Here is a 25,859-nt window from a genome sequence, read left to right on the forward strand (position 1 = left end):
AGCAACAAATGTAACAAGTGGTTACTTATGCATCCAAAAGCCAAGACGATTAGTTCATTTTATGCCTTTATTCTCTAAACCGAGACACGTTGTACCCTTCAACACATGCATTGCTAAACTCAACATCATCAAAGGCTTTTTTAGAGAATTTTAGTTGGTTAAAAGAACAAATAAAATGATTAGAGTTTCAACAAGTGAATATATATATGTAGATCATTTTATATATGATGAATTATCTTTAACTATGGGCTCCAAGTTTAAAACCAATCTAATATTTTATGTATAAGGTCAAGACCACTCTGCAGCCTAACTTGATTTTGCATGGTTTTCTATTGATCTTGGTAAACTTTTTATGGCCAGAATGTGTTAACTTGGACTAATACTTTGGATAAATGGAGTTATCATTAAATATCATACTTTTTTGAATAGATTTAAGTTCATGTTAAAAAAACAAAAAAGAAATTCATTTACTTTTATAAAGGTTATTGTTCTTTAGTTTTTATCTTTGGAAATAATAATAAAATTAAAAACACATTTAATAATACAAATATAAAATAATTTTTCAAAATAAAAATGAAGACATTAAAGAGTCAAAGGCTTGAAAAAAAAATCTTTCCATGTTTCATCGTTAAAAAAACAGTTTGAAAAGAAGAAGCAACCCTAAAAATTTTGGGTCAGATTGGGTACCCGACCCGTTACCACATATAGTGTCAGAGGCGGCGCCACACCCTACAACGCTCTTTCTTATCGATGGGAGCTCTGCGACTTTTCCCCAGAGATTCGATATTAGCGTTAAATTGAAGGAGAAGGCGCAGCAGCATCTTCTTCTGGGGTCTAATCTTCTTTTTGCTCCTTTGACTTCCATTCCTTTTGCAGTGGCGACTAGGCTTTATCGCTCTCGTACTCTACCTCCATTTCTCTTCAACTTTTCTTTGTTTTCTTCCGCTTGTTTTTCTTCTTCGTCTCTCCGGACCATAGCCATGCCGGGTGCTGAGTCCCAGGAGATACAGTGGCCTGCGAAGAGAGTGAGGGATACCTTCATCAAGTTCTTTGAAGAGAAGAACCATGTTAACTGGAGATCTAGCCCCGTTGTTCCTCATAATGATCCTACTTTACTCTTTGCTAATGCCGGTATGGTTTTAGGTTTTTGTTCCTTCTAATATTCTCTTCAGTTGCATTCAAAATCATGGATTTGTAATCTGTTTTCTGGTGGATTTGATAATTTTGGATTCCTCAGTTCTTCAGAAAACATTTTCGGTTTTTCGTTTCCTGAACTTACATGCGTTTTATAAGTGAACTATCTAGAAACACACTATTCCTTTCATTTTCATGAGCAAATATATGCATTGACATGTTAACTCGGAAAATGAAAACTAAAAACTAAAAAATGCTTTATATATTAAACAAATATTTAAAGTATTTAATTAAATTAATATTTTGAATTTCAAAAACTAAATTTATATCTTCTCTGCAAAATAAAAATAAAAAAATTCAACAAATAAGCGCTAAATGAATTAGGAGCATGTTGGACAGTGTTGATTCTATATGGTGTTTATATTTTAATTATAACGAGTAAGATAATGAATCATCCAAATATTATTTTCTTTCTTATTCCATTATTGAAAATTTGAACCTGATGTTATTTTCTTTCTTCCATTGCTGTCAGTTTGAATGATGAAATTGCAGTTCAAGTCGATTAATATCTCAATATCTTGTCCCGCTATCTCAATTAACTAATTGGTCTTTTAACTTATGTCAGGAAGTTCAATGAGTAAAGTAAAATAAAAATGAACAAAGAATTGTCGCAATCAAACTTTAGTTGAAACTTAGGCCCTGTTTGATTCTTGAAGACAGTCAGTTTTCTGTTTTCATTTCCTTTGAAAATGAAAATTGAAGAGAAGATATGTTTGGTTGGTGAAACTAGGAAATTGTTTCCCGAAAAGAGAATGAAAATATTGGAAACTTGGAAGGAAAAAAGTTTAAAAATGAGAACTGTTTACTTTTTTATTTTGTAAAATTGAAAACTAGAAAAAGCTTTTTAAAAACAAACAATAGCCTTAGTTTCTGATATTTTTTGATAATTTCCACAAAGAGTTTAAGAAATTAAGCATTTGTTACCTTGAATAGATAATTTATCATTAAAACTTATTAAATTTGTTCTTTTCCCTCCTTTTCTTGTAATTCAAGAGAATGGAAAAAATGAATCTTTAAGGGAAAATGATTGTTTTGGATTATTCCTGCTTTTGAGTGTTCTATAACTTGAATTGGGGGGGGGGGGGGGGGGGGGGGGTTGGGGGTTGGGGGGGAGGGTGAGAAAAGTAGCTAAAATTTTTTGGTAGTGCTCTGTTTGCAGGTTTATGAATGTTATGGTTAGAACGAGATCATGGTATTTTGAACATTGTACACCTTCTGATCCAGGTTCTTTGGGACAGAATGATGATTTTGGCCTCTTTCTGACATCTCTATCCCTGTCCTACATAGAACCTTTTTTTAAGGGTTGGGGGGTGGGGGAACTGATTTTCGGTGGGTTTTTCTGTAACTATTTCTTGATTCAGAGTTTTTCTTTTAGAAGGCTCCAGGAGAATATTTTATTTTCTGTCCTTGTAATGTACCCTTTCTTGTTCCTAATAATACTTCTTCTTTCTGCCAAAAAGAAAAAAAATTTAAGGAAAAAGGAAGATATTCTCAACATGGTGCATGTCTTGAGTTGGCTTTTATGTTTCATTCATTTGGAAGGAACAAGCATTAATGGGGTGTTTTTTTTTTTTTTTTGAGATAAAAAGTTGAAGTATATTATTCACAAAGTACCAAATGGGTACCAACCATGTACAAAGATTTACATATTAGTTAGGGTATCAATGATAAACCCAAAATCCTCATCACTAGTCATGTCACGCCCCATAAACATAAACCCAAAAAAGGGAAACCATATTAACGGGGTGTTTTTGACAGGTATGAACCAGTTCAAGCCAATATTTTTAGGAACAGTTGATCCAAACACTGCATTGAGCAAATTGAAACGTGCCTGTAATACTCAGAAGTGTATCCGAGCTGGTGGGAAGCATAATGACCTAGATGATGTTGGTAAGGACACTTACCACCATACCTTCTTTGAAATGATTGGGAACTGGTCATTCGGTGATTATTTCAAGAAAGAAGCAATTGAATGGGCCTGGGAACTTCTCACCCAGGTATGTCAAAGCATGCTATTTTCTTTTGTACTCTTGTTTTTCATTAGTTAGACGATAAAACGCTATGCATGCTGCTTCTATTTTGAAGTGCTCTTATACTGGTGATTGTGGTTCATGGCGCTTCATGTTTGAATCTGACAGTCCTTATGTTCACCTTCAGAATTTTGCTTATTATTTTTCCTGTTGAGGTATTCCGTAGGTATATGGCTTGCCAGCTGATCGAATTTATGCCACCTATTTTGGTGGAGATGAGAAAGCGGGTCTTGCGCCTGACACTGAAGCCAGAGATATATGGCTAAAGTTTCTTCCGTCTGGAAGGGTGCTCCCATTTGGTTGTAAAGTATGTTCTTATTTTTCTTGTTTGTCGAAACTTGTTGGGTGAAATTTCAGTCATTCTAAATCTTCGGAATGAAATGAAATTTCCGTTAATGACACTATATTTAAGATATTATATGTAAACATATATATCTTCAGTTCAATGTAACAAATAATATTGCATTTCCCACATATCACTTACTTCGCGTTGTATGTTATTGTTATATTGTTAACAAATACATCCACTGGAATTTATTTTGCATTGCATGTTATTATTATACTGTTAACAAATATTTCCACTGAAATTTAGTGATGTTGTTTCTTTCCGTTTGTAATGTTCATTGATTTTACTGTTCTGGTGTAGGATAATTTCTGGGAGATGGGTGACACAGGGCCCTGTGGGCCTTGCACTGAAATACATTATGATCGAATTGGTAATCAGGATGCTGCATCCTTAGTTAATAATGATGATCCAACGTGTATTGAGATATGGAACCTTGTGTTTATTCAGGTGCTGCCTTGCACTTCTTTGCCTTGGGTTACCCTTGATATGAGGTTTACTGATTGTTTTTGAAGTTGTCAAGATTTTGGATGGCCCATTAGTGGATAATGTTTTTGATTGATAAAGCATGTCAATATTTTTTCTCTTTCTAATGCTTGGAAACTACGTATACAAAATTAAAATTTTTATTTTTCTGTTAATTCATTTACAGTACAATAGGGAAACCGATGGTTCCTTAAAACCTCTGCCTGCTAAGCATGTTGACACTGGAATGGGTTTTGAGAGATTAACTTCGGTGCTCCAGAACAAGTTGAGCAACTATGACACTGATGTGTTCATGCCCATCTTTGATGCTATCCAAAAGGTAATGTTCAGAATAATTATGATGGTTGTTTGCTAGTATTTCCAACTATTTTCAATGTCAGTCAGACTACTTAATTATATACCCAGAGAACTCTTGTTTCCAGTTGAGGTAGCTTTTATTGGATCTATTTCGGTCTAAGCCTTGTAGCTCAAGTCATGAGCATGCAACCTATGTGCATGCAGTCACTGTCAATATTCATTATTAGCACTGGGAACAAATAGTCTCTTGAATCTTCGTTTCAGCAAGGATTCAGACTTCTCCTATAAAAATGTATAAGTTTCTATTTGCATATGTTGCCGAATTGGCTTTTTTTTTTGCTTTCAGATACTATTTGTTCAACTTGTCATCCAATATCATCATCATCATTATGAACAGTTTTCATTATAGTGATTGTCATCTAACTAAGGTTGTCATGTTCATAGGCTTTGATGGTAGTAAAAGATTAAATTTCAAGTGTGATTTATCTTCATCCTTTTTTAGCATCGTGGCCTTCTAGTTGATATTTTGTTACTATTTTCTTTTGTGGTTGGAAAAGAATGCCAGCGTCTGTAAAGGTTCTTTCCAACTTTCCCTGTTGCTATGGGATGTCAGGGATTGTTATTTTTGGTGTCACTTTGAGTTACAGCTCATGACTTCAGGGGTTTCTCTTTTGAATTTTGACTTTTTTCCTTTTTATCTTTTCTATTTTCATACTGTAGGAAGGGTTTTTTTTTTTTTTTAATAAAATTCAGCTATTATTTACACTTCTTTTCTCTTCCTAATATTTATTCTTCTTTTATCCAAGATAATCATAGTTTTTTAGCAAAGGTCTTTTCCCATCTATTCCTGCTGTCTTTCCTTTATGTTTTTCGATTTCACTGCTTATATGATTTTGTTTTTTATGATGTTAGCTGGTCTGCCATCAACTATTGGACTGTGATGATATGTATCCAAGTGATGGGTCAGTGTTTGACAGTTAACTTTAATGGATAAGTAATGATTCCAAGTGAGGGAAGAAAGCAAAGCAACGATTCTAGATGCAGAATTTGAAATATGATAGAAAAATTTAATGTTTTACAGTCATCCTTTAGTTCTCTTGAAGTTTATTGCATTCGGTTGTGAGTTAAATTGAGTTACACATATAATTTTGAAGTGGTATAGTGATTTAACGTGCATTCATGTCCAAGTTGTCATTTTGAAATTAACCCTTCGGAAGTGTATATTTACATTGTTTAGGCAACAGGTGCTCGAACATACTCTGGAAAAGTTGGGCCAGAAGATTTTGACAAAGTTGACATGGCATATAGGGTTGTCGCAGACCACATTAGGACTTTATCTTTTGCCATAGCTGATGGATCTTGTCCAGGTATGTTTTGCACTGAGTTTTCACATTTCTTTGTTTCTCTTGTGCAGTCATTTCTTTTTTAGTAGAAATACAACTTTTTTTAATATTAGTGTTCTTGTGAGCTATTGTTGCCTTTTATAATTGTTTGAAGAGTAGATTAGTTTTAGTGGCCAATAATTGAAAATCCTAGAGATTACGAAGTTGTTCGTGTTTAGGAGTCTCATTTATTCATCATAGATTCTTGGTAATTTTTTTTTTTGTTTTTTTGAAATATCATAGATTCTTGCTAGTATATATAAGTATTAAACAGGGAATAGCAGTGAGAAGATACAAGATTAACTAATAATCTCTTGACTGATATTATCTTTTGGTGACTTCAGCTTTATTTATATGAATGTTTTTTCGTTTTTTTCCTGAAAATTTGTGTATAACATTCTAGGATGATGGACCACTTCCAATATTAGATAGAACACTAATTTTTGTGTCTGCACTGGTGATGCCACTACAATGGTGAACTTCTGCTATCTGGCAACCCAGAAATTAGGAGTTAGGGGTATTTTTCTTCTGTGATTGATCTTGTTGTGCTATAAGATTGAAGAATACTTGGAATTCTGTGAATTTGGAGATGTTACAAAATGGACGTAAGGCTATTTCGGGACAAATCTAGAAATTTTGTGGAATTCATCGGTAAATCCGCACTTAATTCAACTAAAAGACAGCAAAAATCCTCTAAATGAAATAATTGATTTCTTATAGAATTCTGCGCAGATTTTTTCAGAACATAGCATAAGTATATGTTTGGAACTATGAAATAAGGGCCATGCGAAAGGTGTCTTTACAGGGGTGAGATGTAGTAGGTGAGCATTACCTATAACTGTAAAAAGATTCTTTTGGAATGGAGAACCTTGATATTATGTTTGAAGGTACCACTGAGTCGTACATTTTTAAAATTTTTTTATGGATAAAGTTTCATATGAATAAAGTGCTTTTGATGATCTATTAGCTACTAAAAGGTTGCGTAAAATTTACTATTATCAGGTAGGATGTTTCTCTAAAATTAACTCTCTCTGTCTCTTACACTCCAAATTGTAACTCGATCAACCACATATTTTTTGTAGGCAATGAAGGCCGTGAATATGTTCTAAGGCGTATTCTTCGTCGAGCTGTTCGGTATGGAAGGGAGATCCTACGTGCCGAAGAAGGGTTTTTCAATGGGTTGGTATCTTGAACATGATTTATTTATTATTACTTTATAACTTTTTGTTTTGGTAGTTATTATGCTTGTTGAACTGTGGCATGCATGTTTATATAGATATATACATATATGTGTGCATTGAGAAGGAAGAACATATAATCTCATTCACAAGGGAGTGCCACTTGGATGTAAAAGAGAGAATATACTAGTGTTAGACAAGATATTTAAGTTTTGCTTGATCTCCCACATTAATGAGAGGGGGGGCTCTTTAAGCAAAACACTTTAATTGGGTTTAATTTAGATTCTAATTCCATGGGATAGGAATAGAATAGATTACAAGTAAGATTTTACAGAAAACACTTAAATTGGGTTTAGTTCATATTCTAATTCTATAATATAGGAATATTATTATATTACAAATAAGATAAAATCTTAAATGAATATAATGTTCTAATTTTAAGTCAATTCCATGTCCAATTCAAATGAGATGGTTTTGTGTTTCATTCTTTAACATGTAGGAATGCAAATTTATGGTTGAGGAATTGAAGTTATGAGCTTATCTGATTTAATTATGCATCAGATGTGTAAATTGTAACTAATTTGTATATATTTGATAGCTAAGATCTATGAATCGAATGAGAATAGAATAGGTTTGAAGTAGATGTATTAGACTTAACATTTTCTTTTTGAAATAAAAGTAGACGCAACATTTTATCTAAATGAAGAATCTTTAGTTCTATGGGAAGAAAATAAACAGGTTGTTTGGAGCTGCTTATAAAGAACTAGATGTTTGTTGCAATTTAAAGCACTTAGATGTTAATTTAAAAAATATTACATTTGGATAGAGATTCTCATTGTAAGAAATAAGTATTCGTTGTCTTTTGGTTAGAAAAGAAATAGATGAAACTACATAGGTGGTGAATATGTTAATTAAGTAAACCTTTAAATCAATATGCAAAGAGTTAGAGAAAGATGTCTATTTTTTCTTTTTTCTAAAGATGCTTATAAGCATCTAAAAACAGCTTGCTGATTGCATTAGCAAACGGGTAAAGTGTAGATAGGTGCTTATAAGTTACTTTTGGTATTTCTTGGGATTTGCCAGACACATTTGAGGGCCTCCTTTCATCTTCTTTTGGTTTCGAATTTGATGATAGAGGTTAAAGCCTTTTGGTCCAGTGCGTTCTTTGCTTAGTTATGGGTGATTTGGCTTGGAAAAAATGCAAGAGTATCCAGGATTGCCCTTCACCATTTATGATTCTTTTAGAAGACTTGTGTTTCTTGGCCTCCCTTTGGTCTAAGGCACATGGTCACTTTAAATATTTTCTTTGTTGCTTTACATAAAGATTGGTAGCTTTTCTATCTGAAGAATTAGTTGACCTTCTTATTTTTTCTTCTCTTTGTTTTACTTTCTTTTTTTAGGATAACTTATCCTTTGTTTTATGTACCTTTCTTCTTTCTTCCTTAATAAGATTTGTTTTTAAATAAAAAGAATCTTAAGCAATGGTGGAGACCCTCGAAATGCTTGCAAAATTCTTTTCTTCCTTCTTGCCACAACCCACAATAGCTAATGAAACACAATCATATAAGCTATTACAAAAGCTTGGAATCTCACTTCAGACATTAAATTTTCATAAGATTTTATTGATGTATAATTTGATATATGACTGTCACCAGATTTGGTTGTTGGTTTATTTGCTGAATGCAGCCTTGTGAGTGTTGTGGTTAAAGTGATTGGCGATGTTTTTCCAGAGCTGCAGCAACATGAGGCGCACATTAAGGACGTAATTAAAGCAGAAGAAACAAGTTTTGGCAGGACTTTGGGTAAGGTAAGGATCAATATATCTGAATCTCAATATTCATTAAAAATAATTTTCAGTTATTTGAGAATTTACTTATCCTATATCATGACTATATATTAACAAGTTGACTCAATATCTGAAAAGTGATACTGTTGTCTAATTATTTTTAGTTAATATCTCTCTCTCTAGCTCCAAATTCTCTCTCCTCTCTCTCTAGCTTTTCTTTGTCTTTGGACTCGTGGTTAGCCGACTTGGCTGACCAACCGTTGATTCTGGTCTAATGACCTCTTTTGGATGAAGGTATTTGGTTATCGAAAATAAATATTATGATTTGGTCTGCGAAGGGAAAAGATTGGAAAACCTATGGATAACTGAAAATAGGCGTGGTTTCTGCCGTTCAATAGTTCTCAACAAAGAGGAGTACTGCTGGTTCTTAGACCACTCCATTATTTTTGGTGGAAATGAAAGTCGGGGAAATGGGCGAAACATTTGGTGCAGAGAAGTTATGAGCTCTAGTTGTCGTATGCAAGCGACAGAAGGGGTGAATATTTGGCTCTTACACTACAGGGAGGTGTTCAAGTGAAGAGGATTTTTTTCTCGAGTGGTATGGATGGAAAAGGACGGTGGCTGTGTTCGAGCTCGTTGATAGACAATTGAAGAGCCCCGACATGAAGGCAGATGGAAGTAAACTGGTAAATCTGCATGTTCATAGCAATACTCTGAAACAACCATGGAATGTTTCCTTTAAATGTCCTCACTGTAAAGAGGCGATTGATGTGTTGATGGAAGTAGGGGGTTCAAAAACTTGGCAGCGCTGGGAGCATACAAGGGGAGGCCAAATCGGGTAGGGCAGAGGAAACCCGAGACAGATTCGAGTCGGGTTGCCCCAAGGAAATCGACTCGGGCATCTAACAGTGTCAAACTAAACGCGATGGGTTCCCCCCATCGTTTTGGTCATTTGGGGTATGGTGCTACAAATGCTGTGGGCCAAACACAGCTAAAACTGAATGGGCCTGATGAGAAGATAAGGTTTACCTGGAAAGAAAAAGAGAAGTGGATTGCGAGACCTGATATTATTGGAGGCCCAAATTTAAACCTGAGCCCGCGAATGAATAGGGTTTTGACCCGGGGGGAGCATTTGGGTACAAATGACCTCGAGTCACCTGACTTCGTAAAGGATGAGGAGTGTTGACCAAAAAATGATACAGACATAGAGAAGCTAGGGTTCGTCGAAGGGTCACCTCTGGTGGAATATATGAGCAACGAAGTGGGTGTTTTGCCTTTAGACCTCATCGAAAGGGACGACGATGATGTGTTTTCTGTTTTTTCCACCATGGAGGACTTCGAAGGCGAAGAGAGGCAGATGAACGAGTTTCAATTTGATGAGACAGAAGCAAACCGCCTCGAGATGGTTTTGGTGAAAGTAGATGCCCAGGTGATTGCTAGGGTTCGTGACTCGGATTTGGAGGAGATTATTGAGCTGAGTTTGGAAGGTGTTACTATCACTAAGACTGAGATGGATTATTGTTCATAGTGGGTGACCAACAACACTCAGAAGTTTGGAAAGATGATGGGCGTGTCACTAGCAGGTATGGAGAACTTATTCTTTCTTTTTTTCTCTGAAATTGCAAAAAGGAAGATGTTGAAAAAAAACACAGGAACCAGACTGTAAAAAAAGAAAAAAAACGGGTGAAGGGACATCAAGGGAGCTTAAAAGATTGCAATCGTCGATTAACTATGATGGGAGAAGAAACAGAGGTAAGGTAGGGGAAGGGGTTCAGATGTTATGTAACTGATTGGTAGAGTAATTTCTTGGAATGTTCGGGGAATCAACTGCAGGGGTAAAAAATTGATAATTAATGGGTGTTTAAAAAAATGGAGTCCTTCTGTTGTCTGCTTCTAGGAAACCAAAATATCCGACTGTACCGGTGAGATAGTTGATGGCTTGTGGCGTATAAAGGAAAAGGGATGGGAGACTCTACTTGCAAAGTGGTCGGCTGGTGGTTTGATTATTTTATGGAAGGAGGAACAAGTTAGTTGCTTAAAGATTATCAAAGGGGAGTGCTCCTTGTCGTGTATTTTTAGAAACAAAAAAGGGGGCTTTGAATGGATGTTCACGGGTGTTTACTCTTGGGGGAATAGAGAGGAGAGGAGTTTGCTGTGGAATGATTTTGAGGTTTGCAGAATTAGTTGGGCCGGGAAATGGATTATAGGGGGAGATTTTAATATGACATTGAGAAGAGAAGAGAGAAGTGGAATTAACTTATCTGCTACAGAAGCTAATGAGTTTAAAGAGATGATGGAGATGTATGAAATGGTTGATCTTCCTTTGAATAAGGGTCAATGGACCTGGTCAAACCAAAAGAGCAGTTCAAGAATTGATAGATTCTTTATTTTCTCCTGTTTTCTACTTGACCTGATGGGGGTGAGCCAAAAAACTTTGCCTAGGCCTATCTCTGACCATTATCCCATTTGTATTGAGGCTGATGGTATCAGTGGGGTCTTGTTCCATTTAGATTGAATAACAAATGGTTGACGAAAGCCGAGTTTCATGATTTGGTGGAAAGTACCTGGAAAAATTATGAGATCTGTGCCAGCTACAGATTTGTACATAAACTAAAGGCAGTAAAAAATGCCATTAAATAGTGGGCAAAAATGGAAAGAGAGCAGAGTTAGGCGTCCTTTGATTCAGTACTGTCTTTTATTTCTAAGTTGGATTTCAAAGAGACTGCAGTGGGGCTGAATGAGGAAGAGCGGGACAGGCGAGGGACCTAAAATTACAATTGGAATATTTTTTAAAGGATGAGGAATTAACGTGGAGGCAGAAATCTAGGGAGAAATAGTTAGCGGAGGGGGACCGTAATACCAAGTATTTTCATGCTCTTGCCTCCTATCAAACAAGACTAGGGTTGGATGGCTTGTTTTTTAACAGAATCTCATATGAGAGTTACTAACAGCTGGAAGCCAAAATTATATACATTATTCTTGAATCACCTATTAACACCATTCTAACTGGTGATAATTTAAGCCAACAAGCATAGCTTCTATTGGAGAATTGTATGATTTAGAACCAACAGTACGAGATTCAATTAAAATACAAGAGTATACTCTTTTTGACATAAATAAATACCTTTAGGTAATCAAGATATTGACAATAAGAGGAATTGTTAGTTTCACATTTAAGTCAACAACATAGAGTAGAAGTATTGAAAAGAATCACCATAATATAAAGTGCAAAGTGAATTATTGGCTTTGGGTTAAACGTATCTAATATAAATCGATGCATATAATTTTTTAAGTCATTTTAGATGTTCAATAAATAGAGATATGAAGGCGAAAAATAAATTTATCATTAGATTATGTAAAGACCTATAACTTAAATGGAAATAAAGTCATAAATTAAATGCGAAAACGAAATAATAGAGTTAAGATTTGTATTGTTTATACAATAATTTAGAATATCCAATAAGATTATGAGAATGTTCTTTCTAAAAGAACAAACGGAAATCAAATAAATAAACGAAAGGTAAATAATTAAGCTATTCTATAACGACTTTCATTAGTTCTTAAAGGGGTCCGGGTGGTGAATTATTCACAACCCCTTTATTGATTAGGATCTGGATCTTGGTTCTCTTGATCTGAAATAGTTAATGAATGGGTGAGCTATACTAACTCAGTAAGAATATCACACTAATAACAGATATGAAAAACTGAAGATTAGTAAAAATTAGAAAAACAACTAATAAATCCCTTAATTTAATGTAAATTCGTTTAGTATAAAAAAAACTATTTATTCCATATTTGTATAACAAGTCTTTTCCAACAATAACTTATGAAAACTCATATTCATGCATTATTATTTATCACATAAAAAAAATAAGAAATGATCATTTTATATTTTTATCCATTTATCGGTATTTTTGGGGGTCTATAGGAATGTCATTTTACTCGTGAACCCAATATCTAATTAAACAATTAACCGACCGTCCCCACCTTCCGTCTAGTAATTGATGCCAAACATTCCACCATCTCGATACCCTGTTCGGTATGAGAGTGAAGAGACTTCCCAGTACCGTCTGACTAAGGTAACGTTTACGATAGGTTTCCCTATTTATCAAGTCCGTCCGCCATTTCCCGGGTACCAGTAAGTTTTTTCCATACAGATTTTCATCAGTATAATAATTAACCATGCAATAACTATATCTAATTTTATACTTACTGTTTACTTAAACAATAATATAGTTTAACACAGCCAAATGACGAGAATACCGACACGCAATGCCGGAAAAACAAATAATAAAATAACCAAAAAGACTTTAAAAACTATCAATTGAGTTACGCACAGTATAATAATAGACAAATATAGAAAATATTGAAAAATAAACAGGAAATCGAAATGACTGTGAAGTAACTGGTTTCGTCTCCACTAGTGAACTGTAATTATTTTTAAGATTCTCTAATTTTTTATAAAAACACACAATTATTAATTATTAAGTATCAATTTGTCGTAACGGAGAAAAGAGTGAGAGATTTTTATTCGAATCGGTGTCCGAAATACTGAACTTTTTACTGCACCTACTGGCGGTCTCCGAGTTTCCTGAATTATTCCTGCAGAATCTAAAACACTTGTCACGGATAATGATCGAGTGACATTGCTTCTTCGGTCCGAACCAAGGAATCCCTTATATATGATGCAAAATGGATCTTGTTCTATCGTTGATCAGAGATTTTTCTATGAAAAATACGAATCGGAGTTTGAAGAAGGGGAAGGAGAAGGAGTCCTCGACCCGCATCAGATAGAGGAGGATTTATTCAATCACATAGTTTGGGCTATCCTTCAGAGACTACGAGTGTAATAGGAGCATCCGTCGACAAAAGGATCACCCTAAGATGATCATCTCATGGCTATTGAGAACGAATCAAATCAAATGGTTCTATTTCTCAATCTTTATGACTTGCTCCTACGGAACCAAGGTCGAAAAGATTGAGAAAAATTAGTCATTCACAACCACTGATGAAGGATTTCTCGAAAAGTTAAGGATTAGTAATCCGTTTTAGAAATCGAATGGATTCGATCTTATACATACGCGAGGAAGGTAATCAAAAAAGAAAGAAGATGAGTTCTTACTTTTATCACTTAGGCCTAAAAATACCATAAGAATTCAAAATCGGTGTAAAAAAATCATTTTTGGCCAATTTCGGAGTTTCGATGCAGCGACACTGCCATGTTTTGGCGATGGCACCACCACCCACGACGGTGGTTTGTCTCGACCTGACCCTTTTTGGCTGGTTTCGGCCTGTTTCGGTCGGCTTTATACATGTCCTTGCGAAAAAAAACACGTTAGGGGCCTTGGTTGGCTGAAACAATCAGAAAACAGAAACCTACGACCAGTGGAGTTTCTCGGGTGCGGCGGCTCTGCCAGCTCACCTTCGCGGCTAGGAGTTTTTCTTCAATTAACCTATAGAAAATATAACGATGAACACAACAGTAGAAAAATCGCACGAAAAGAAAAACGGGAAGGGGTTCATCAGAGGAGGTTGCGAGTTTTGCCTGTGGCGGCGCTGCCGGCTTTTACCTGCTGTTTCTGGCTCACCCATCGTTCATTTTTCTCTAATTTGACCGTAGGGGTGCTCAGAATCAAATTTTAAGCGAGTAAGAGAATTTTTTATCTTTTCTGGCGGTCAAAGGTGGCTCTAATGCGGTGACGGTCAGCAGCCGACTTCCTTCTCTAGCGATTGGTTCTTCTCCGGCGGGAGGCTGGCGGTTAGTGTTTAGGTTCAGTGTGATGTGAAATATTTATACCCATCTCGCGTTAATGCAGATCGTTCATCGCATTTGATCTCGACCGTTCGATCGCGCTTAAGGAGAAAACGAATTTGGACCGTTCATCATGTTTGATCTCGACCATCCGATTGCGTTTAATGAAGAAATAAATCTGGATCATTCATCGTGATTTGATCTCAACAACTCGATTGCGTTTAAAAAGAGAACGAATCCAGGCCGTCCACGTGTGCAGGATCAATCCTGAGCCGTTCGATCTCGGGGCACGCGGGTCGCATGTATGGCATCCTGTGTGGCATCCCGCGTGGCACCGATGTTAGCGTGCCTTGCCACGCGGGGTACTTTGGTTCGTCAAGATTGCTGACTTGGCGGTCCTACGTGGCAAAATTTTTTTTATTTGCACTTTGACCTCTATTTTTCGATTTTTTTTTCAAAAACACTTCCTGAATCTAAATTTTCACTTCTTTTTTTCAAAATTATTATCAGTTTTATTCCTAATCTATTTTTTCCATAAATTCAACAAAAATTAAAATAAATTAATTTAAAAATAAATTTTTTTATATATTTAAAATGTTAAAATTAATCGCGAACCAAATTTTGGATCTGGATGTTACAACTCTCCCCACTTAAAAGAAATTTGGTCCCTCAAATTTGTCTCTCTCACTTAATCAAACAGTTGGGGATATTGGGTTCTAAAGTCTGATTTTAGCACCCATGTGGCCTCTCTCTGTGTGTAGTTTCGCCATAGATCCTTAATGAAGGGAATTTTCTTGTTACAGAGTACTCTACTCTTTCGATCTACAATACCCATTGGTACCTTCTCGTAGGATAGATCTTCGTTGAGTGAAAGGGGTTCATGGGCCAAGATGTGAAAGGGGTCCGAGTTGTACTTGTGTAGCATGGACACATGAAGCACATTATGGACTTGGGATAGTTCTGGAGGTAGTGCCAGTCTGTAGGTAATGGTACCAATTCTATTTAAGATCTCAAATGGCCCAATAAACTGGGGATTTAATTTTCTTCTCTTACCAAACCTATTGATTCCTTTGAAAAGAGTGACTTTGAGAAACACTCGATCACCTTTCTCAAATTCCAAATGCCTCATTTAGGTGTTCACATAACTCTTCTGCTTACTCTGAACCATCTGAATGTTCTTCTTGATTTTAATTATTTTGGCTGTAATCTCCTCTACAAGATCTGGGCTGAACAATTTTCTATCACCTACCTCCTCTCAATAGATCGGCGATCTGCATGGGTGGCCATATAACGTCTCGTACAGAGTCATGCCAATACTTGTTTGGTAGCTGTTATTGCAGGTGAACTCTTATAAGGGTAAATAATCATCTCAATGGCCCTCGAAGTTAAGAACACAAGCTCGAAGCATATCCTCCAGTGTGCAGATTGTCCTTTCTCATTGTCCATCGGTCTGGGACAGTTTCATTCCCATGGTTTGCTGAAAACTAGACCAGAACTGATAAGTGAACCTAGGGTCCCTGTCGGATACTACTGTCATTGGCATTCCATGTAACCTAACTATCTCCCGGATATACATTTTTGCTACATTGTCTAAGGGGTCGGTCATCTTTGATGGCCAACAAGTAAGAAAATTTTGTGAGCCGGTCAATAATTACCCAAATGTCATCATGTCCTGAATGTGCCCTAGGCAATCTTGTCACAAAATCCATTGTGATGTGTTTCTACTTCCATTCCGGAATCGGTAATGGCTGAAGTAGGCTGCCTGGGCGCTGATGTTCTGTCTTGACCTATTGACATACTGGACATTTGGAAACAAAGTCAGATACATCTTTTTTCATCTCGTTCCACTAAAACCGGAGTCGCATATTTTGATACATTTTAGTACTTCTAAGATGCATAGTAAACTTTGAGTTATGAGCATCTGTAATGATGTTCCTTTTTATTATGCTCTGTTTTAACCTGCTGACATACTGGACACTTGAAAACAAAGTTGGCTACCTCTCTTTTCATCCCATTCCACTAAAATTGGGATCGCATACTTTGATACATTTTAATGCTTCTAGGACGCATGGTAAACTTTGAGGTATGAGCTTCTGTTATGATGTTTTTTTTCAAGTCACGATCACATGAAACACATACCATGTCTTGAAATCTGAGCAACTCATCGGCAGAGACTTGAAATTCTGAATTTACTCTCTGTTCTATATCTTTTCTGAGAGCTGGTAGGGTGGAGTCAGTGGATTGGACTTCCTTTATTCTCTGGACCAACTCAGGTTGAACAATTGGGTGGGCCAAGCATGTAACTCTCTTCAGGTCCTGAAGTTGTATCTGTTGTGCGACTCCTATTACCCTACATTCTGAAACCATTCTGATTGTGTCAGCTACCATATTGCCCTTGCCCGGGTGATACAAAATGTTGCAATTGTAGTCCTTGAGGAGTTCTATCGATCATTTCTGACGCATGTTGAGCTCCTTTTGAGTGAATATGTATTTCAAGCTCTTATGGTCGGTATAGATATGAAAAGTCTCCCCATACAAGTAATGGCGCAAAGTTTTCAAGGTGTGGATAATCGTGGCAAGTTCTAAGTCGTTGGTGGGGTAATTTTTCTCATGACTCTTTAATTGCCTGGACCCATAGGTCCTATGCTGCATCAGAACATAACCAAATCCCAGGTATGAGGCATCACTATAAACTATATATTCACATGTCTCACTCGGTAAGAGCAACACGGTATAGTAGTCAACCGCTTCTTTAATTCTAAAAAACTCTTTTCAAAGTTCTCGTTCCACTCAATTTTAACGTTCTTCTTTGTGAGCCCAGTCAAAGTAGCAGCTAGGTTTGAAAATCCTTTTACAAACCTGCGGTAATAATCTTTCATTCCCAGAAAGGTACAAATCTCCTTTGCTGAGGTCAATTTCTCCCAACCAAGTACTGTTTCAACTTTTTCGGGGTTCACTGATATTCCATCTCTTGATATGATGTGCCCTAGGAAGGTAGTCTATTCGAGACAGAACCCATACTTACTCAACTTTGCATACAACTTTTTTTCTTTGAGAATATATAAAATCTGAGTCAGATGGTGAGCGTGTTCCTCTCTACTTTTTGAATAGACCAGGATATCATCGATAAATATAAGGACGAACTGATTAAAGAATTGTTTGAAAACCTTGTTCATCAAATCCGTAAAGATGGCTGGTGCGATGGTTAGACCAAATGGTATGACCAGAAACTCATAGTGTTTGTACCTAATTCGGAAGGTTGTCTTGGGAATGTCCTCTGTTCTGATCTTTACTTGATGGTAATCTGAACACAAATCTACTTTGAAGAAGACCTGGGCACCCTGCAACTGGTCAAAAGGTCATTAATCCTGGGATGAAGTACTTGTTTTAGATCGCGATCCTGTTAAATTCCCTATAGTCAATACATAATCTTAACGTCTCATCCCATTTCCTTGCAAATATAACTTAAACACCCTAAGGAGAAATACTGTGTTAGATGAACCCACTGTCCTGCAATTTTTTGATCTATTTCCTCAACTCTTCCATCTCTACATAACTCATACAGTAAGGGAAAACTAAGATAGGCTACATGACAGGCTGAAAGTTTATGGTGAACTCAACTTTCCTGTCTACTAATAGTCTGGAGAGTTCATCAGAAAATACATTTGGAAAATCTCGAACTACCGAGATCTCTTGGATACAAATTTCTTTCTTAAGTTTGTTCGGTGTAGAGAAAACAACCAAATTAAAGTGTTATATAATAAGGAAATTATTATGAGGGAATAATATTCAAAATTTTTATCGGATTGTAAATGATTCTTCGTTAAGAGGTTAAAATAGAGGAGGAGATGTTCCAAAGCTTGAAAGCCTGCGATGGTTAGTTCAAATGGTATGACCAGAAATTCATAGTGTCCGTACCTAATTCGGAAGGTTGTCTTGGGAATGTCCTTTGTTCTGATCTTTACTTGATGGTAATCTGAACACAAATCTACTTTGGAGAAGACCTGGGTATCCTGCAACTGGTCAAAAGGTCATTGATCCTGGGATGAAGTACTTGTTTTAGATCGCGATCCTGTTAAATTCCCTATAGTCAATACATAATCTTAACGTCTCATCCCATTTCTTTGCAAATATAACTTAAACACCCTAAGGAGAAATACTGTGTTAGATGAACCCACTGTCCTGCAATTTTTTGATCTATTTCCTCAACTCTTCCATCTCTACATAACTCATACAGTAAGGGAAAACTAAGATAGGCTACATGACAGGCTGAAAGTTTATGGTGAACTCAACTTTCCTGTCTACTAATAGTCTGGAGAGTTCATCAGAAAATACATTCGGAAAATCTCGGACTACCGAGATCTCTTGGATACAAATTTCTTTCTTAAGTTTGCTCGGTGTAGAGAAAACAACCAAATTAAAGTGTTATATAATAAGGAAATTATTATGAGGGAATAATATTCAAAATTTTTATCGGATTGTAAATGATTCTTCGTTAAGAGGTTAAAATAGAGGAGGAGATGTTCCAAAGCTTGAAAGCCTGCGATGGTTAGTTCAAATGGTATGACCAGAAATTCATAGTGTCCGTACCTAATTCGGAAGGTTGTCTTGGGAATGTCCTTTGTTCTGATCTTTACTTGATGGTAATCTGAACACAAATCTACTTTGGAGAAGACCTGGGTATCCTGCAACTGGTCAAAAGATCATTGATCCTGGGATGAAGTACTTGTTTTAGATCGCGATCCTGTTAAATTCCCTATAGTCAATACATAATCTTAACGTCTCATCCCATTTCTTTGCAAATATAACTCAAACACCCTAAGGAGAAATACTGTGTCAGATGAACCCACTGTCATGCAATTTTTTGATCTATTTCCTCAACTCTTCCATCTCTACATAACTCATACAGTAAGGAAAAATTAAGATAGGCTACGTGACAAGCTGAAAGTTTATGGTGAACTCAACTTTCCTGTCTACTAATAGTCTGGAAAGTTCATCAGAAAATACATTCGGAAAATCTCGAACTACCGGAATCTCTTGAATACAAATTTCTTTTTTAAGTTTGCCCAGTGTAGAGAAAACAACCAAGTTAAAGCGCTATATAATAAGGAAATTATTATGAGGGAATAATATTCAAAATTTTTATTGGCTTGTAAATGACTGTTCGTTAGGAGGCTAAAATAGAGGAGGAGATGTTCCAAAGCTTGAAAGCCTGCGATGGAAATAAAGCCCCGGGTCCAGATGGGTTTAATATGAATTTCTTAATATCATTCTAGTCGCTGTTAGAAGCGGATATTATGGAGGTTTTTGATGAGATGCATTATTCTGGTAAATTTATGAAATCCTTAAACTCATCTTCATCTCTCTTATTCCCAAAAGAACTGGAGTTAATGAATTCAAAGATTTCAGGCGAATTAGTTTGGTGGGTTGCATTTATAAACTAATCACCAAAGTGTTGGATAGGAGGCTATCCAAGGTTTTGGGTGAGGTTATAGGGGAGTGTCAACATGCTTTTGTGGATGGTAGACAAATCCTTGACGCGGTGATGATTGCCAATGAAACGGTTGATGACCTTGTGACTGCGAAAAGAGATGGTTTAGTTTGTAAACTTGATATGAAAAAGCTTATGATCATGTAAATTAGAACTTTGTTGATTACATGCTGTTTAGGCTGGGTTTTGGTGTGAAATGGAGGTTATGGATGAAGTCTTGTATCACTATCGCTTCTTTTGCTGTTCTGGTTAACGGGGACTCTTCAAATTTCTTTAGTGCTGCAAGAGTGCTTGGACAAGGGGGATCCCCTATCCTCACTACTGTTCATCATGGTAATGGAAGGTTTAAATGGGATTATCGAAAGGGCTAAAGAGCTTAACTTGTTGAAGGGGTTTTGGGTTGGAAAAAGAGATAATTTTACGGAGGTCTCCCATTTATTATTCGCGGATGATACTCTTTTTTACTGCCAACTAGATCTGAAAAATCTGTTGCATTTAAGATGTGTTTTCTGTTGGTTCCAAGCTATTCTGGGTCTCAAAATTAAACTCATCAAATCTGAATTGGCTAGAATTTGGGGCAATGGCGACCTTGTATATTTTGCTAGAATTTTGGGATGCAAAGAGGTCAAGTTTTCTTTCAAATATCTTGGTGTCCCGATGGGAGCCAAATACAAGGATCAAGGCACTTGGGAACCGATCATTGATTTATTTGAGAGTAGATTAGCTGGGTGGAAAAGGAACTTTCTATCTAAAGGGGGCAGATGCACCCTTATAAAAAGCACTCTTGCAAATCTTCCAATCTATTATTTATCAACGTTAACCATTCTGGTGAAGGTGGCTAAAAAATTGGAAGCAATTCAACGTAGGTTCTTATGGGGTGATAAGGATGAAATTTGTAAATTTCACCTTGTGAATTGGGAAGCGTTAAAAGATCCAACTGGAATCGTATATCATATCCTCATGGAAGAGGGCTGTGGAGGAGAGTTCTCAAGTTAAAGTTGAGATTTTTTCAGTGTATTAAATGGAAGCTGGGTCAGGGGAATTTGATTAACTTTTGGGAAGATAATTGGATTGGAGAGGGCAACCTAAAGGGAAGATTCCCTAGCATTTTCAATATTTCACAGAATAAAAATTTGTTGGTTGAGGAGGCCTACCAAGTGTCTAATGGGTTGGTTGTTTGTCCATAAACCTTACTAGGAATTTGAACGATTGAGAATTGATGGAATATGAAAATATGTTACAGCTGCTCGCCAACTTGATTGTGCCTACTGGTGCAGATCTTCCTGTGTGGACCTTGGAAAAAAATGGGGCTTTCTCTGTGTCTTCCTTCTACAATTTTCTGTGCATGAAGAGTGCTGCTGCCAATAGCCATTTTCCTGCCAAACAAATATGGAAAACAAAGGTCCCCCCTCGTGTTGCTTTCTTTGCTTGGGAGGCTTGCCTGGAAAAGATTTTAACAATTGATATGCTGAAGAGGAAGGACTGTATTTTTTGTGAATGCTTGTTATGGTTGTTTGAAGGCGGAGGAAACTTGCAACTGCCTTCTTTGGTGTCCTCTTGCCTACAGATTGTGGACCTTTTTATGTGGTATTCTGGGCATTAAGTGAGTCATGCTGGGTCGGTTATGGGTGAGATTTGGGCTTGAGATGGTCTTAATGTTAGAAATAAATTTGATAATGTGATCCCTTTAACGGTTTCTTGGGTTTTGTGGAAAGAAAGGAATCCTAGAGTTTTTGAGGGTGAGGAATGCAATTTTTCTAAGTTAAAAGATAGATGGCTGAATTTTTTTTGGGTCTATCTTATTAGGTCACGACATTATTTGGGAAGAGGATTTTGGGAATGTCGTCGAGTCTCTAACTATAATGTAAATTCTTCTGTATATGGGTGGTACCCCTTTTTTGTTGGTACCTGTTAATATACTGATTACTTTTTATTTAAAAAAAATAAATACAAAGTTTTTTGGTGGATGCAATTTGTTTATTATATTTTATCACATTTCATCAAACAATGGTTTTGCTAAAATGTAGTTTATGAAATGAATTGGTGGTGCACTAGAATCTTTTAAAATACTAAAATTTGTTTCATATTTTTGCTATCTTTATGTGCATGGGCTCATTAACTTCCATGATTGCTTGCTTCTTGGACAAGCTTACAAAAAATTTTCTGAGGTTTTACTATATGGTTTTTTTTGGCTCATTGTTTGAACTCTTTATATCATGAGAGATGCATTTGGAATTTATCATTCATAATATATGTTGCTGGCAACTGTATTAACTAACACTAAATGCAAATTCAGGGCATTGAAAAATTCGAGAAGGCTGCTCAGGCTGTTCAAGGAAAAATATTAAGTGGGCAAGTAAGTTTTATTTAATCTGTCTTTGTTGCTTGATCATATTAGACTTGATTAGATGAATCATGAAATTTAGTGGAAATATGTGGTCTTCAATTTTCTTGACTCCTGTTCCATGTCTTACTCATTGTTCTTTTTTCCCCCAATGCTTTATAACGGGAGTTTAAGTTATTGGATTGAACTCAATGGCAAAGTCTTGGGGTGCCTATTTTCTGCTCAGTTATTGTATATATAGACTAAGTGGAAATATAAGGAGTTGAGCTCTTCAGCTCAATATTGGATTTCTGTTATACCAAAGAGGCATATAGAAATGATTAACTAAAAAGGTGGATGCACTGCTTCTAATATTGTTAGCCAGAGGTGATTTTTATATATTTCTCAAAGAATGAAAATAAGAGCTTAGTATGTTCTATTACAAGAGAAAAAATGTTGACCTTTCCTCATTTTATCCTCCCAAATTTTGTAAATACATGTGGCTATTTTCAGTTATTTTGTTGATCTCGTGGTTGCAGGATGCTTTTGTCTTGTGGGATACGTTTGGGTTCCCGTTAGATTTAACTCAGGTACATGGAGTTATGTGGTGTTTTCTTGTGTGTTCTCTTTTTTCTATATATATCCTTACATTTTTTTCCTTCAGCTGATGGCTGAAGAAAGAGGCTTGCTGGTTGACATAGAGGGTTTCAATAGTGCGATGGAAGAGGCAAGAGAAAGATCAAGGAGTGCCCAGAATAAGGTTGTTCAAATTGCCTTGCTGAGTCCTTTTCTTATAAATGAAAAAATGTTGCATATAAAGAAGCCAAAAATGTGTTCATCCAATTTTACTGTGTTAAGGATGTTTCACGTTAAAAGCAAAAGTTTTACTAATGCTTTTGTGCTGATATCAACCTTTGCCAGCAAGCTGGTGGTGCTATTGTCATGGATGCTGATGCCACATCTAAACTGCATAAAATGGAGGTTTCTGTGACAGATGATTCACCTAAATTTATTTGGTTCCAGGTTAGCATACACGTTATTTATGTTTTGTGACTTAAACAGCTTTACTTTTTTTTTTCTTTTGAGAACTTCAGTTTTGGTGAATTTGGTCAACATTATCTATGGCGCTTTTTTTTCCCTTTTTCTTTTCTATTTAATACAGTCTCGTAACCTCCTGTTCATTACACTCTTATGGGATAGCTGCTTTGTGACTTCGAGAATGAGTCCATTGGCCAAGCCACTTTGGGTAGCAATAAGGCTAATTCTGTTTGGTTTTTCTCCTTATATAAATTGGGAAATGTAATACCTTTTTATTAAAGATTAGAGCTTTTTTTTTAATCTTTTTTTGCTTTCTCACTTTTTATTTAAAAAAATTAAAGATTAGAGCTTTTTAAAGTCAAGTTTTGAGACAATTTTGGATGTTTTTCAGAAATATATAAATATAAACCAGTAATATAAGTAAGATATTTTTGAGATTGTATGTGCATATACTTTTATCTCAAAAGAATATTATATCTGCCTATAAATATATATATATATATATATACACACACATATATATGGTGCATGTATATCAGAGACGGGGTGGGTTGGAACTATGTATTCGTTTCTGTTTAAATTTTGGTCAACAGGTATTTAACATGGCCCCTATATAGAATCTTCAGCAGGAACCAGTATAACTAGGCCATACTACTACCCTTTTAAAACTATAGAAAGGAACCAAGGGTTTTGGTTTGAATTGGACAAGCAGGTTATTAATTTGGTGGTGAAGGATTGGCAGTTTGATACTGTAGGACAGGATCTGTTAGCTAATAGATTTCTGAGGAAGCTTATCTCAAAAAACAAATAGATTTCTGAGGATGCATATTTGGAAAAGAAAAGAAGCTTGTGTAGATTTCCGTGCTTGCGGAGCTGTGCGCGAATAAAGGACCCTTGCGATTGACAGTGTAATGAAAAGAGGAAAAGTGACATATTTATTTAAGTTCTTAAATCCTCGATGCTCTGTGCTAAATATTCAATAATGTAATCTTAGTTATTCAAACACAATAACCATGTGATGTATAACTTCGTTGGGTAGAGAATATAAGGTGTTCCGCTGAGTTTACTGAGTTTGATCACAAGTTCACTATTTCTTGTATGAGTTTAGGAGGTTAGCTGTGGATTGGACAAACCATGATATTTGCTCTGCTCCCTTGAGATTTTAGCATGTATATTAAGAGGGTTCATATATTTGAGGCCATACTGGTAATTGCCTAGCATGATTGTTAGCCAAGGTATGCGTGTGTAATGGTCAAGTCATTTGTTGTTTTATCTCTAAGGTTGCTTCTTGGAAGCTGTTGGTCTATTTTATTTGTTCCAATTCTTTATTTAAAAAAAATTTATTTTTCCAATCCTCATTTGCAAACGATAGAAGCCAATAACTGAACAAGTATCAACTTCAGATTCTTGCTTCTCCGATCTCGTAGTTTAGAAGTGTTCTGTTCTTTTCAATAGTTAGTGATGAACATGTTTATGTGTACTCAGTTTCTTCTTTGAAAAAAATTTTCATTTTAAAAGTTCCATTGCAACAGAACAGTGTGATTAGTATTTACTAAAGATGCTGTTCAATGTGAATCAATTCTCATGGTTTTTGTTTCAGGACCATAATAGTGTTATAAAAGCTATTTATACTGGTTCCGAATTCCTGGAATGTGCTGGTGCTGGTGATGAAGTTGGTATAGTTTTGGAGTCTACCAGTTTCTATGCGGAGCAGGGTGGTCAGGTATTTTTCACCCAGAACATACTAGTTTCTGTGTGATAAGTTATTCTCTTTCATTGATTGGCGTTGTAGTTCAAACTTAATTTCATTTTCTTTTTACTAATTTCATGTTTGAATCTAGGGGGTGCAAAACATGCAGCTCGTGTTTAAAGGTGTCTTTTTTTTTAGAAATAGTGTCTAAAGGGATCATGTTAGTATGTAGTATAAACAGCCACTATGATTAACTCATGCACAATCCATTTCGTAAATGGTTTATGATCTTCAAACAATGCATGATTTGTTTATAAATGGGTAAGCCCGTTTAAACTTGTTTCATTTGTTTATCTAAAATGTAAGATGAACTAACCAATCAGAAATTTTAAGTAATTTGTTTGACATGCATATTAAATTTATTTATATTATAATCTCTTCAAAAAAGTTTATATATATTATAGTATGTATGACATATTGTACACGTATATATGATTATGCATGTGTATTTTATATATAATAATGAATTGAATATATATATATATATATGGCTTAAACTATTTGGCTAATCAAATGGATGTAAAAAGTGTGGTCAGGTTGGACTTTTAATGGCTTTAACTCGATAATTTAACCGAATAGTATAAAGCCAATCCCACTTAAGTCCATGTCTTGTTAATGGATGATGTTAAATTTTGCCAGCGTATTGGAGCCACAATTTCACTTCTTTGCTTTGATTGCTGTGGGATAAGGGAGCAACCCTATGTATCTTCCAGGTTGGCACTTGGAGGATGAGGTGGGGGGTTGTTGAGAGAGAGATGAAGACTGGACAAAGCTATCCCGTGCCATGGGTGAGAAAGTTGGAGACTGAT

The 25,859-nt window shown here is 35.9% G+C and overlaps 1 protein-coding gene across 1 annotated transcript in view; it reads left to right on the forward strand.

Moving 5' to 3' along the window:
- Nucleotides 1-692: 692 nt before the first annotated feature.
- The window catches only part of ALATS (Alanyl-tRNA synthetase), a 29,240-nt gene continuing 4,073 nt past the window's right edge, over nt 693-25,859 (forward strand). The window contains exons 1-13 of the mRNA XM_088206434.1: nt 693-1,131; nt 2,953-3,191; nt 3,391-3,531; nt 3,871-4,017; nt 4,220-4,372; nt 5,588-5,717; nt 6,815-6,911; nt 8,597-8,717; nt 22,236-22,295; nt 22,802-22,852; nt 22,927-23,022; nt 23,184-23,285; nt 24,901-25,023. Coding sequence (XP_088062560.1) covers nt 981-1,131; nt 2,953-3,191; nt 3,391-3,531; nt 3,871-4,017; nt 4,220-4,372; nt 5,588-5,717; nt 6,815-6,911; nt 8,597-8,717; nt 22,236-22,295; nt 22,802-22,852; nt 22,927-23,022; nt 23,184-23,285; nt 24,901-25,023 — 1,611 coding nt within the window. The 5' untranslated portion in view covers nt 693-980. The remainder of the gene's footprint in view (nt 1,132-2,952; nt 3,192-3,390; nt 3,532-3,870; nt 4,018-4,219; nt 4,373-5,587; nt 5,718-6,814; nt 6,912-8,596; nt 8,718-22,235; nt 22,296-22,801; nt 22,853-22,926; nt 23,023-23,183; nt 23,286-24,900; nt 25,024-25,859) is intronic.

The sequence above is a fragment of the Carica papaya genome, chromosome 6 (genome assembly GCF_054855325.1).
Source record: "Carica papaya isolate Zhongbai chromosome 6, ASM5485532v1, whole genome shotgun sequence".
Taxonomy (NCBI): domain Eukaryota; kingdom Viridiplantae; phylum Streptophyta; class Magnoliopsida; order Brassicales; family Caricaceae; genus Carica; species Carica papaya.